The sequence below is a fragment of the Muscardinus avellanarius genome (assembly GCF_963383645.1).
Source record: "Muscardinus avellanarius genome assembly, chromosome: 5".
Lineage (NCBI taxonomy): Eukaryota > Metazoa > Chordata > Mammalia > Rodentia > Gliridae > Muscardinus > Muscardinus avellanarius.
Genome location: NC_137790.1, coordinates 119600921 through 119615909, shown reverse-complemented (window position 1 = coordinate 119615909; position 14989 = coordinate 119600921). Strand labels below are relative to the sequence as shown.

Below are 14989 nucleotides of genomic sequence, written 5' to 3'. Positions count from 1 at the left end.
TTAAACATTCTTTGTATTAAATTAAGTAGCAACATGTTTGAAAACATTTACACTTAATTCACTTAATTTTCAGATCTAAAAACAATGCTCCTAAGAATGAAAAAGACCTTTTAGAAAATTTAACCATATCAAAGTATTCAGATCACATGAGCTGAAAAGACTCACGTAGACATTTCTGAAACTGAAAAAAAATTGACTTAAAAGATTACTACCGCAATTTTATTAAAAAGGATAACACAAGAGAACACAGAATATCAAGACTTTCCATCTGACTTGATCCTTTCCCTGAGTAAGGTTTTTAGATTTTAAAAGATGATTGAATAATGCCTAGAATTTACAGAGAAATGTTTGACAAAATATTCAAGTGCAGCTTTCCTAATGGCATGCTGAGGAAGAGTCCCAAATGGGTAGGGAAGGGAAATACTGAATTAAACACTGCCACTATGCTATCTTGTTCTGGAAATCGTTTTGTTGTTGTTGTTGTTGTTGATGTGAAGTGGTGGAGGGTGCAGGAAAGTTGGAGTGTAGTCCATGTACACCAGTTCTAATAAAACAAGCCGGGATTTAATTAAAACGTGGAAATTATTGGTAGGAGTAACTCACTATATGATAATAAAACAAGCTATTTTTTTTTTTTTTGTGGTACTGGGGTTCCTGGAAGCCCTTCTACCTCCGGGCTACACTCCCAGACCGATTTTTACATTTTTTTTTTTTAATTTGGAAACAGGGTCTCCCAAGCCAGCGCGCGCGGCTGGCTTCGAACCTGCGCGATCCTCCTGTCTCCGCCTCCCAAGCGCGGGGATTACAAGCGTGCGCCACCACGCCCGGCCTAACAAGCTACTTTTTAATATAACAACATACAAGAACCAACCCTATGAGAAAATGTATGCAACTAATTTGGGGTATTTTGTATAAATATGTGGTAGGGCAGGGCTATTTAGGTGTCATTCATTTTTCTGCATTAATTCTAATTTTATAACAGACATCATACCAAACCCATTAAGGTATTGCAGAAGATCAGTATGCATGTATATGCATATTTATACACACATTTCTATCAAGGAAAAATATGCAAAACTGGATGTTCAATAATTTTTAGTTAAGACTCCCCACTTTAGAGATTTAAATGAAGTTTTGAAGAGCTAAAGTGAACATTTCAAGGATATCCCCTCTTGCATGACACTTTCCCCTTCTCTGAACTGCTGTTATTAGCAGACAAGTGTATGGAAGAAGGTTAACATCTTTTATTCACATTTGCAGGAGATGAGTTTATCTTGAAACTCATTAAAAAGGTCTTCTCTATTAAGAATGCCTGTCACAGCCAATTCTTGGGTTTTCAGAGGATAGCTGTCCACTTTGGGAAATGTTAGGCCACTTCTATCTTCTTTTCCCTTTTGCTTTGTGCTTATTTGATTTGAGGCCATTAAACTCTAAATGTGTTTAACTCTTTCTCAGATCAGGTAATCTCTGAAGTCAACTGATTTTGAGCCTCCAGAGACTTGAGGCAATCCACAGTCATCTGAGTCCCTCTTTTAATTTGCTCCAGAGAAGGAATGAGCAGGACAGAGTGAACCTACAGAGGATCTGAGTAGCCCTTTTCTTTGAGGAGGAATCAGCACTAGGTCTGGTAGGACCCAGGGTCCTCCTTGAGCTAAACTGAAATGAAATTCCATTTCCTATTCTGCCCTCATGCAGAAATAAGGGTCTGGTTGCCTTGCTTTGGGATTGCACTGAAAGTTAATTTTGCTGATTGAGTGTCAGTGTAGAATGAATTAGATCTTACACTGACAGAAATACTAAATGTTATTAAGAAGAGGTCTTATACCTCAGCGGCAGAAACGGTGCTAAGTATGTGTGACATTATGGGTTCAATTCCCAAAGCACAAAGAAAGGGAGAGAGAGAGAAGAAGAAAGAAGAAAAGAACAAAAGAAAAGAAAGAAAATTTTCACAATGAAGATCCTCCAGAAATAAAGGCATTTCTAAGAAAACTTGTGACTGTTTTTTCAAAATGAATTCCACAGGATCGATTGTATGGGCTATGAGGAATTGATTACTAAGCAGGTTTGGTTTGGGTTTAGGAAATCATTTTTCTATCTGGAAAACAGCCTAGACTTTGAGCTGATTTTAACTTAGGTTTACATGTCTCACTTATTATTTATATGCTATATAAAGATAACATTTTTTCACACAAAAGTATTAAAATAAGTGGTATAGAGTTTACCTCTACATCATTGATTAAAACAGAAAAATTTTATGGTCTAACTCAGGTGTACATGTCTTGTTTTTTATCTACATGTTATATAAAGACAATATTTTCCACAACCAAAAGTATTAAAATAAATGGTGTAGTTTACCTCTAACAGAATAAAAAATAATCTTTTCTGATTATATAATTCATTTTTATGTCACATGCCAAAGTAAATTCCAGATGTATTAAAGTTTTATTCCACATATAGAAACAATAAAAAATACTAGAAATATATGGATAACTGCTTAACATAACTCTTTCTAGGCTTAAAAGCAAAGGAAAAAGTATAATCAATTTTGAAATACAAGGATAGAGGTTTTTTAAGATTTATGTTTTAATCGATAATAAATATCTTGAAGGATTATTTTTTATCATTTCTAATCAAATTGTTAAGAGGATTCAAGAACAATGTGGCGTAGAACAAACTCTGAAATAAAAAAAAAGAATAGTATCGGATAATGTTGGAGTCACTATCCTTCTGAATGTTGTACCACACTAAGAAACGCAGGGCTGGGCTGAGTACACCTGGAAAGGCCTGTTCTACTGCTTATTAAGAATACCTCTGCAGCCAGGCATGGCGGTTCATGCTTGTAATCCCAGCACTTGGGAAGCTGAGATAGGAGGATCCCAGTTCACGGACCACCTCAGCTACTTAATAAGGCACTCAACAACCTAGTAAGACTCTGTTTCAAAATAAAGAATAAAAAACAGGGCTGGGGGTGTATCTTGGAGGTAGAATGGCCCTGGGTTCCATCCCCAGTACTGCAAAACAAACAAACAAACAAACAAACAAACAACCTTTGCAATACTGACTCAGGTACATGCTACATACTAAAAAACCTGGGGAAAAAGGGGCCTCTTTATATGATGAGAGATAGAATACAAAGATGTCCAGGACTAACCAAGAAGAGAAAAAAATAGTCATATGAAGCCGTAAATTTACTCACTATACCACTTATTTATGCATTAATTTTATCAATATTTATATAATATTACATAAATATGTGAACATATACTTTTTTCTTTTTTAATCAAAAATAGTTTAGAAAAAATATAATTCCAAATGGTTCAGCCTAATACAGGTGAGTTTTCAACTTTCTGAACTCCTCAGAGACTTTGAAATGAAGATGACATCAAATGAGGTCACTTCTGCCAGGCCTGGTATACAATTATCAGGAGAACTGGATTTATAAAAATTTGCCTCTTGGGATCTTGAACCACTTTAAAATGGTGATGCTTAGTATGTCTGAAAGTCGATATAAGTTTTCAGAGATATATTTAAGAGACTTTTAAAAAAAAGTACTTAGAAATAAGCTAAACGATTTTATCTTTAAATGGAACTATTGTAAAAGAAACAAAAACACTTATAGTGACTTGTACTGAGTTTAACTTGATCCATTTTAGTGAAAAGAGGTGCATAGGTATGTCTCCTTCCAAGAAGTGTATCAGCCTCGACTGGAGCTTTTCTGGGTATTATAAATTAATCATATAATGCACTTGGGTTGACAACAGTAGAGAAATATTAAAGAATTGTTCAGGAATACCTTACCTATCTGATTTCTCCCTGAAGAATAAAATGCATTGACTACAGCAGCTCCGCTTATCCACCTGTGGAAAACATAAGAACTCGTTACAAAAGATGCTACATTATCTGCTTCAAACAGCTCACCACCACAAAACCATTACTATGAATTTTAACTTTTTGTCTGAAATATGGTCAACAAGTTAAAGTCAGCTCACCAGGTGAGAGCTGATTTGCAAACATTTCTGCTTCTTGAGAAATTGGCGTAAAACCTGGTCTGCAATTTGTTATTTCATTGGCATGAATTTTTATGGAGGTATCTGACAGTGCAAAACCTATTATGTATTTCTTCAGAAATTGCAGTGGGTTAAGATTATATTTAAATGCATTTTGCTTAATGTTCCTAATACGAAATAAGCATGTCAACATTTCAGGAGCAGTTGGCAAAATACTGAGGAATAGATTATTAAAGCTTCAGGTTTAAGTCTCTTTAATTTTTTAAATTACTAGTTTATAAAGAGCCTTATTCGGGAATGAAGATGTACCAGGTAGTTATTTTGAAATAATGCATCTCTAACTATTGCCATTTAAAACCTTTCTGTTGTTGTTGTTTAATGCAACACTCTGGCCAGGCTTGGTGGCGCATGCCTGTAATACCTGCTACTTGGGAGGATAAGGCAGGAGGATTGCAAGCTCAAGACCAGTCTGGGCAACTTAGTGAGACCCTGTCTCAAAAAGGCTGGGGTTGTATCTCAGTTGTAGAGTACCCCTAAATTTAATCCTCACTACTCAAAAAAAAATAAATAAAATAAAAAAGAAACATTCTGACTTCTGACTAATTGAACAAAGATATACCTTTGTATGACTTTTAAATGAAATCCATTATGATATATGAATACATTGCACCAATTAATAATTTAAAAAAGAGCAGAAAAAAATAAAATCAATTTGGTAAAATCTGAAAAAAAAAAAAAAAAGAAATCCAGGTGTTTCTCCATATCATCACTTAGAGGATAGGAGCGGATGTCTTCATGTCTTTCTGCTCAGATGTTATAAAAGAACTAATTGTGTGTTCAGCATTTATGGGCAAGGGGACGAATGTTCCCATTCAACAGACCATTATGTGTATTCTCACTGAAAAATGGACATTGCTTGACTTCAGATAGCCACCTAACTCTCAGAACACCCGCTTATACACTTAAGACAATAACATATTATCATCTAATGGCGTCATTGTGGCTATTCAACTTTCAGAGTAATGATTAGCTGGACAATTATTATCTTTCCCCAGAAGATTACAGCTGTAGGCACAATGAGGGTAAATCAGATCTGTGTCTAGACCCTGCTTGCCAAGTAAACAGCACAAGTCAGCTATCCAAATCAGCGCTTTTGTGACAATGTCAGTGGCCACTGTGGCTGTCAGATATAAAGACTATTTTGATCTCTTAAAAATGACTGGCCAAAGCCATATGTATATGACAACTCTCTGATAAACCCTTAGTATGGGTTTCATCTGCAATAACATGATTAAGTCCTTTCATATAAAAGATATGGAATTTAAAAAGTTTTTTTTTTTTTGATCCAGTTAGCATTTTTGTGAACGTCCTTAAGGAAGACACCAGCCTAGAGGTGAGGAAAAAAAGTAGATTCCTGTGTTTCTCCCTTGGTTTGTTACTGTTGTTATTTTAAATAGAGAATAGCATTTCTAGGCAGGATGGGTGACTGAGATATTAATCCTCCCTAATTTCACTGCAGCAGAGTCATCAGAATTTTAACATTTCTTACAGGTCAACAATTACAAGAATATAATTTTATTTGTTTTAATTACACTCTGCTTTCTTCCCACACAACTTGTGGTGACTCACAAGAAAAGCTTGTACCATATTTGTAAACCCAGGGATGTCAGAATGAAATTGAGAGATCAGAAACTGTAAAGAACTAGAGGCTGTGTGTGTGTGTGTGTGTGTGTGTGTGTGTGTTACTAACAAATATTATAAAAGGAAAATAATACTTTCCTTTATAATAAGGTATTATAAAAGAAATCATAATCAGGAAAAATGCATAAATACCATCACACACACACACACACACACACACACACACACACACACACACAAATGCAGGTGCCATAACTCAGAAGAGGGTCCAAATAGAAATGTGCTCCTGCTAATCCTGAGGGAACATAGTTTCTTGCATGATTTGAAAAAGGTATCAGTTGGGTATGGTGGTACAGGCTTGTAATCTCAGTACTTGGATGGCTGAGACAGGAGTATCACAAGTTTTAACACTAGCCTCATGAACTTAGTGAGACTTCCAGAAACCTAGCAAGACTCTATTTCAAAACAAAAGGTGAAATAGGGCTGAGGGTATACCTCAGAGGTAGAATGCCCCCGGGTTCAATCCCCAGAACCAGCATCACAACAGCAAAAAAGGTATTCCTGATGTTTCCTCAACACTTTGGTAGCAAATATGGCAGCACAACTTATGTGTAAAAAGTCCATCATGATTAAAACTCAGATTGTTATAAAAGTTACCTTAACATGTCTTGTCTCCTGGACTCAGTGGTTTTAAGTTTCAGCTTCTTAATTGTGAATTATGAACTCCTGATGTAGTGAGAGTAAATTCTGCGTGAACTTTTATGGGTAATTACAAATAAAACTTGCAAACTATTTGGCTCTAAAATAGTGAAAAATCTTAGTAATTAAGTAGAAAAAACAGCAACTCAAATTGTTTTAAAAATAAGTGAGAGGAACCAGATTCACAAGAGCTAAGCTGTAGACAACAAGACCTCAAAAGTAAGACATAGATGAATGAAGCTGGTGCAAAATTACTCATCTTGTGTTTACTGCTTTTGTAAAAATAAATGTCATATCTTTTGTTTTAGTGCTTTTTCTGCTCTTCTGTTACATTACTTTGAGGAGCTTAAGATTGCATTTTTGATTAATGTTGGTAACTTTCCAGCAAGAAGAGTTTTACATATTAAAATGTCCACTGTGAATTACAACTTCGAGAAAATAGGTAGCTATTTGCGACCACAAAACACTCAAATAAAATTAGAATTATGGTGGTTGAGTTTCCAAAGTGCTAGGGTTTAGAGTTTGCCTTTTCTTTCTTGAGATCTTTTATAACACATCCTCAGACCACCCGGAGGAATTATCTAGATTCAACAGCACAGGGCACTCTGTCTCTGATAATGATAAACACTTGATGTAGTGTCATTAGCACATGGCATCTTCAATGAGCTAATGAAATGCTACAGACCTGGACTAATGTCTACGGTCAGTTAGGAAGTATCTTACTTTTTAATATAAAAGTTAAATTAACAGGGTAGAAAGAATTTTTTCAAATTAAATGGTGATATAATGAAAGTAGAGTTCTTTCAAACTAGATTTGTCTCCATTAATGGAGAAACTTCCATTGATGAACCACAGATGAATTTGAGCCTGAAGGTAGCACAGAGGAGAGAAAATCACATGGTGGAGATAGTTCACTAAAATAACGAGTAGTGTGGGTTACCTGAAGATACTTTTGAATGTGGGAGTCAAATACCAACAGCCTCCCATGTAGAGGATCAGACCCGAGGGAAGCAGCTAACATACCCAGCTCTTCTCCCCCTTGCCTGTCTCCAGGGCTCTGTGTGTGTGAGCATGGTGGTGTGAGGGGGTGAGGAATCAGGGGGCTCAGGAAGCAGGAAACTTTATTTTTAATTTCTGAGATGTAATTTTGTTGAGTAATCTTATTCTCATTTTGAGGCACTCAATAGTAGAACACAGAAGCGCTACTATAAACCACGAATCCTCAAAGCCAAGGTAGCTACGTGAGTTGGAAATATAACTGAAATACACTTGAGAGAGGGATCAGGTGCTTCTCTTCTCTCTCTTATTATCCCGAAGAAGTTAAGTGGTGAGGAAATGCGGGTGCGAGGACATCATTTTTATAGAAGACAAGAAAAACACAAAAAGACATCCAGGTCCCGTCGCCTTTTTGGTATAATAAACTCACTGGATTGCCAAAGCACTTGGAATAAAATGTGTCTTTCACCCACCCTTGTGTAACTTTAAAACTCAGAAAGAACACTTCACTGTCAATGCCCCCTTCCTTTCAAATGTTCAATTTTTTCAGAGCACCTCCTTTGAAGTCGGCAGAGCCATCGTGTTTCTGTGCTTTCTTTAAGTGTCCTCGGGTAGAAAGGAGACGTCGCATCTTGTCATCACCATTCCTGCACGTTAATAGCATTCATTCATCAAGACTGCAGTGTTTTCTATATGTCTTCACTCACCTTTCAAATCATCCATTGTCCCATCAAATCCTTTACAACTGCATTGCTGATTTGCATCACACACAAATTTAATTACATGGATTAATGCCATTTTTCTATTTAAAAAAGATCATTATTTCTGGCTACTGTTTCACACCTGGGCTCCTTGTTGTCCTAACAGGTTTAGGATGCTGACCTCTACCTGACTCCAAAGTCATTCTAGAAGACCTATCGTGACTAGACTATATAAACAACAACCACCACTTAATAGGTACTTAAGTTGTGCACCAGGCACCCTGTATAACGCACAGCGCAACAGCCATGCAAGGCCGAATTCGATGTTACTACTGCCATTTATGGAGGAAAAAAAAAATGGAAGCTCAGAGATCAAGTCCATATAGCTAAGTGGCAAAGCAGGAATCCTAACCCAGACCTGTCTGCTACCCCAGCCTCCACTGCCCACTATTTCCCCTGATTCCGTGGCGTGAGCTCTTCCCAGTGTTTTAGAAGGTAAAATGCCAGTAGAACCAAAGAACTGCATTAATCTGATCGCTGTTGTCACCTAAGCGCCGTGCGTATAACTGTGCATATAACTCTCTGTGCCTTACCTAATCATCTATCTGAGGCCGGGACTCAAATTCTGATACTAAAATCAAGACAATCGCTTTTCTTCAAGCAGAGGTGACAGAAAGTCCCTACTCTGGTTTTCTTCCTGGACATGAGCACTGTTTGTGTGTGGTTCTACGTTTGCCCACAGATACGATCATTTTAGCCTTTGATGATAAATTTTATCTATGTGCATATGCACACAGAAGTGGGATGCTAAATTCAGAGAAATTCCCAATTTTGGAAACATGTGGGTGTATGGCTCACTTCTGTCAGTTTTCTTTTTGTGACATTTTTCCCTCTGATTTAAAGTAATTCTTGGAACTTCTAGGAAACAACTAAAACCTCTCCCATCCCATCTAATCTATCTAACTTGACATGAAGCTATGGTTTGCCTTCCTTGTTTGAAGGTAACTCCACAAGGGCAGGGATGTTCCATGATTTGTTCTTAATTGAATCCATATAGCTTAGAATAATGTTGCGAGTAGGGTAGGCTCTCAATGAATATTTGGGTTTGGGCATATATATCAGTGAGTTCCCTATGTCCCCTGCAGGTTGATCCAGCTAATCTTGTGGAGGGCAGAGGGGACCATGTTCTCAGACTACAGAGGTTTAACAATGGGAAGCCACATAAGAATCTGAGCACAGTCCTCCCAAGATATCACACTGGGATAAAAGTACTTTTCTTCCGAAAAGTCTTCTCAGTTTAAATGGAATTTTTAGGACCTTTTGATTATGTTGTTTGAGGATAAAATATCTATTTTAAAAAACTACCTAAAATTTCAACCCTTACATTTTTAAGCTTCCCTCTCTTCATCCTCTTTTTTTTTTCCTCTGAAAACAAAACCTTTCTTTGGGTGAAAATTAAAAAGAAACATTTTGCAGATAAAATGTGGCTTACTTACAACCCCAAAACACATCACAAACACTTTGCTGGCTTAATGGGGGCATAAAAGATGAAAATCTAGAATTTGTATCTATTACTAAAGTGCCAAACATGAGCTGGCCATAGCAGACGATACCATGGGACACTAGAGTGATCTGTTCAAGTTTAGTCCAACTATGTCTTACTCAGCCTTTCTGGCTGAGTAATATTGCTGAATTGAATACTCTTGTTCATGGATCTTTTCTGTCTACATTTATGGAGATCCATGTGTGTCCCTAATCTTCGGCTCTCTGTATGCTCACACTGGGTGGATTCCATCCACTTTCTACTCTGTGCTGTCACATTTTCCCCGGTTCAGCACAACTGTTTTTCTTTTATTTGAGTTGAAATGATACAGGGATCATTAGAAAGAAGACAGGCTCTAGAGATATCAGTGAATGAGGAAACGCTGAAGGAATGGCTTAGACAGAAGTGAGGACTTCCCTGTTGCTTACGAGTCTCTCTTTTCCTCTGGGGTTTCTCCACGTGGAGAAGCAAGGTCAATGGCCAGACTCTTATCAAGCCTTCACAGTAGGGGCCCCAGAATGTCGTGCTGGAAAGAACCTTGGAGAAGTCACACAGTCCAGGGCAGCCTGTTCATAATGTAAATAAGAAAACCATATGGCTTTTAAAAGGCTGCAGGTAGTAACTGGCAGACAGGGGACACTAGAAGCAAGCTAGAGACTCACTGCAGCAGGAAGCTACGGGGTCACCTTGCCTGGTGCCATGTTCCTTGACATCTTTGGGTGCTGGCTTTTCAGAAAGGGCCACAGAGCACAGCCCCTGGGCTGCCAGCCTCAGAAGACCACTATGTCAAGGCTTGCTACCACCAAGTAGTCCAGACTAGGAAAAGCAGCAGGCTTGAAGCAACCCAAGAAGACACACAAGTCAACCACTTTTGTCTCGTTTTTAGTGAATCCTTTGTTCGTCTCCATACTGATTTAAATGCTGACACGTGGTTGCCAAAGGATGCTTTGCTAATAAGTAAAGGTTTAATTGCTCTTTTAAAAAAACATGCTGCACTAGCACTTTGTTGCCCTGTAGTAGCACCAAACAGACTCTGCCTTTCCCCGGATTTAATTCTTTCTCACCTGCCTTTTTCACTAGATTGATGCTGAAGAGCATCGTCGTGTCCACCTCTTTATCCTCTGCTGTGTTTAGCATAGGCTTTGCACAGAGCAGCTGTTCAATAAATGTTTACTGAAATGGCTCCTATCAACATCAGTGTGTTTTATTGTGATGGATAGCAGCAGGAGAGAAGCAGCTATGAAGTAAAGTTTTGGTGGTTTATGGACAGGAGAAACCAGGCTCAACAGTCATGACTCAGAAACACTGGGGCTACCCCGCAATTACATCACAGAAGGTTCTGTCCTGAGAAGCTCGTAAAATAATTTCCAGTCTAAAACCAACAAAAGGGATTCATTTTGTTCTTGAACATCTTTTTTTTTCCCCCCTCTTAGAAAGGTTTATTTTTGTTCTATAAACTTCAAGTGAATAAGCCTGTTACTAGAAGTAAATAATTTTAGATGTGTTACTAAGTAATTTTGCCAGTGGATATTAGGTTCCTAATTCAGCACTATTTCTCTCTGACAACAAGACATGTTTGAAATCATTTATCAACTGGCCCCCCAGCCTCCAGAAAATATAATGTTTGACATAACTCTAGAAACATGTACTAGGCACTCGTAAACCACATGAACTTTTAAAATTTAAATCCCTCTTTTGCAGGTTCCAGTTACTCATAAAGGTGAAAGGAGGACCTTTTATCCAAATGATTAACTTGGATACATCACATGTTGATTTCCTAACTTTCTCAACTTTTGCATTTGTTGAAGAGAGAACAGCAAAGATGATGTTGTATATCTTCCCCTACCACAACGATGAAATGCTCAGATATAACCTTAAAGTTAGTGGCTGAGTTAATTTCATCAGCATTATTACAAACTGGCTTTTATAGCATTTGCTCACGCCATCAACATTTGTGAAAGGTCACTCTCTGTTCATCGGTGTTTAATCTATGGTGAACACAATTATGTGGTTTCTTCTTTCAGCAAGGGTTGGCCTCACTAACAATACAGTCTCATTGTGTTTTGGCTAACAAGCGCCAGGCCAGGTGTATAAAAACCTGAGAAGGGCACAGCAGTAAAGAGGTAACACAAGAGGTAACACGTAAGTTGGGTCACACCATGTTGGGGTGTCTGTTGAAGGAAGGAGAGGAGAAAGAGGCACAGAGAGCGAGGACAGAGGGACGATTTGGCAGTGATTCATGGGGCTGGAGCTTGGGCACTGGTGGAGTATGGTTAGTCCAAAGGAATTCTGGAGAGCTACTGAGAGAGAGAGGAAGAGCCTTGGATCTCTTTTTAAAGTTTACTCTTGATGAGTGAGGCAACTGGGATCCAGGGAAAGGTTTTCATCTGGAAATAATGTGACTCAATCATCTGTGTCTTCAAAAACTGGAATAGTGCACGAGAATAAGCTGAAGATGTGTGAGAAGACTGTTGAGAAACATGAGGAAAAAATGATGAACAATGAGAAATGTCTGAATGAAGGGACTGAGGATGGGGATGGGGATGGGGAGATAGATATTACCTAATTTGCAGCTGGAGAATGCGGGCTTTTGCTTTGCCTGGAAATTTGGATTAGATGTTATTGTAGACGAAAGAGCTCATTATTACAATAAATCCCTAGTTTCTATCGTGCTAGCACTAAGGTGGAGGTTTTTAGTAATCGGGCAGATATAGGGGAGAAAAGGTCATTCAGTTTCACTTAAATGGCAAATCCCATGTTCCTGGGGCAGGTGAGACATTTGTGTGGAGATGCTTCCTAACCGGACAGACACTGGGTCCGCAGCTCTGGAGATGGATGCGGGCCAGATACAAATACTCAGATGTGGTAACAAAGGCAGGGGATGTCAAGACACATGGGAGTGTGCCCAGAATGATTCTGAGCAGGGAAGAAATCATCTTGAAGTTTACTATCTGATTAATTTTGATTTATTTAAATTAATTAGTACCTTGACAACTTTAATGCATCATCATTTCTCTAAAGTATTTGGAAACCCAACCCTAGAATGGTCAATAGTTTCCTCTCTGAATCTTCAGTTCTGGGCATAAGCATGTATTTCTCCTGCAAGACCTTGGGAGTGAGGTCTTTGAAAATCTGGAAATGTGGTTTTCTGGGACAAACAGACTCTGAACTAAGGAGTTGCAATAGATATTTTCTCTGAGCACACACTCTGAATTCTCAAACTTGGCACTATGTGAAAACAGGGCAGTGACTGTGTTACTATTAAGCAGGTACAAAATAAGACTCAAACTTTGACTACAAAGAACCACAGTAAAATAAGAACTATTATTTTGTTAGATTCCCATAGGTCTCAGCCCTGACCACTTGAGCAATTACTGTCAGTGTTTCTGATTACTATGGAAGAAAAAATAAATTTCAAATCTAAATTGCAAAATTAAGGGTATCACCTTGTGACAAATCCCATGAAATTAAATATAAATAATGATACAAAAAGGAACTAACACGACTTCAGGGGGTTCTGGCGGGAAAGGGGTAGGACTTCAAAAGAATCCAAGTACCTAGGTCCCAGTCACAACTAAATATATTAACAGTCCAGAATGGCTGAAGTGGGGAATTGGTATGTTTTGTAATGTTCCCCAGGTGATTCCAGCATGCACCGGAGTTTTGAACTTTTGTATTCAGTATAAAGGCAGAGGATGGGAAAAATAAGAAAGAAATAGCTTCACAATGGAGAAGATTTTAGAAGTTGTATCACACTTGTGACTAATAGAAGCTTGTGGAAAGGGCCTGAAAGGTACTAATAGGCATCCCTGCTATTGAACAAATGCTCATTAAAATATTGGAGTCAATTTTGACTTTTGATTATCTTCAGGAGAGAAAGAATAAAAAAAATCAACACATAGGATGAAAGGGAATGAACAATGTATCTGTATTACAAAATCATTATAGAACCAAGACTACATTAACTTCAAAAGAAAACACCAAGCAATAATTCAAAATTACTTTTAAAGTTATTAAAAGAAATTCTCTTACAGGTGCAGGTTATTTTAGCCATTTCAGAAAGACCATTTAATATTGTCTGTAGACATTTTACATTGCTAATAATTATTAAATCTAATTGTGTGTGTTCTTAAAGAAATGATATCCAGATTTTTAATAAGCTTCTCAGGTCATATGTTTCCCCCAGAATATTCTTTTTGATGACTTTTGGTGGATTTCTAGACACAGGACCTGATAACTTGATCATAACAGCAACCATACACATCCACTCTCTTTTCTTCTTTGCAGGACACTAAACATGTTCTGATATTTGCAACCTCTTTTTTTTTTTTTAGCACCAGGCAGCACAATATTTGCTCCAATATAAGCCCAGGGGTCAGCCGTACCTCAGTATTGCAAGAATCAAAAATGTTGAATAAGGACTGAAATGCATTGACAATCACCTTTGGCATTTTGTCTGATCTGTGCTTTGTTTTCTGAGACCAGAACAATCTTGTCCTCAAACAATCTGACTGCACTCTGTACCTCTCCTGGCAGTCTTCCCCCCTGCAGTGAGCGCTATTACATCAGGTCTTGTTTACCTTCTGCTGCTCTTTACCTCTGGTTCACCCAGTGCCCAATGACACCTGTACTTAGTATTCCAGAATATTAGCTAAATCAGTGAATGAATAAAAAAAAAGGAATGAATGAAAGGATAAAGGAACACATGAATGAAGCAAACATCTCTTTGGCATGTTATTGCACCAATCCGGTTAGCATGTTTAGTTTTCACTGGCTCACTTAATTCATCTTAAACTCAGAACTTTCCATGTGTTGGGTGCTAAGAATTTACAATGAAAAGGAATCATTGCTCTCTTCCAGGGGCTAAAAGCCTAGGGAAGAAAGGTCAACACAAGCAGTTCAGGATACTTAAGTAAACAGCGTACATGCTGATAAATACTTTAGATGCATCCATTAAATTGAAAAACACACATTAAACTAATAGTTAACATGAAATTATGATGTCACTCACTAATAAGCAGAGATTAAGAAGAGCATGTGATGGCTACTTATAGGAGTAATTCATGGTGTACAATATTGGCTACTACCGGGTTATGAAAAGTATCCCAAGAGCCCATCCAGGAAGGGAATGAAGTTGTGGAATTCTCGACTGAGAGAAAAAGGTGGGGATTCAGCTGAAGAAAATTCTGGATATAGTCCAAGACCCAAGGGCAGACTGAAAGGAGTGATGAGTTACTCAAGAACCTGTCCACAAACCAGGGGAGACAGACAAGCATTTTAGAAGGGGTAAAAAAGAAAAAATGAGGTTGAAGTCCTGCCCCATGTTTTTAGCATTACATAATTAACTGCTCTTAGAGGTTCTCAGTTGAAAGAGGACACTGTACCTTCCAACACTGTTCAAA

General features: G+C 37.9%; 1 protein-coding gene across 1 annotated transcript in view; it reads right to left on the bottom strand.

Moving 5' to 3' along the window:
• The window catches only part of MME (membrane metalloendopeptidase), a gene marked incomplete at both ends in the record, with an annotated part of 84927 nt that overhangs the window by 17560 nt on the left and 52378 nt on the right, over nt 1-14989 (bottom strand). Inside the window, one exon of the mRNA XM_080696321.1 lies at nt 3799-3857. Within this exon, the coding sequence (XP_080552447.1) occupies nt 3799-3857 (59 nt within the window). The remainder of the gene's footprint in view (nt 1-3798; nt 3858-14989) is intronic.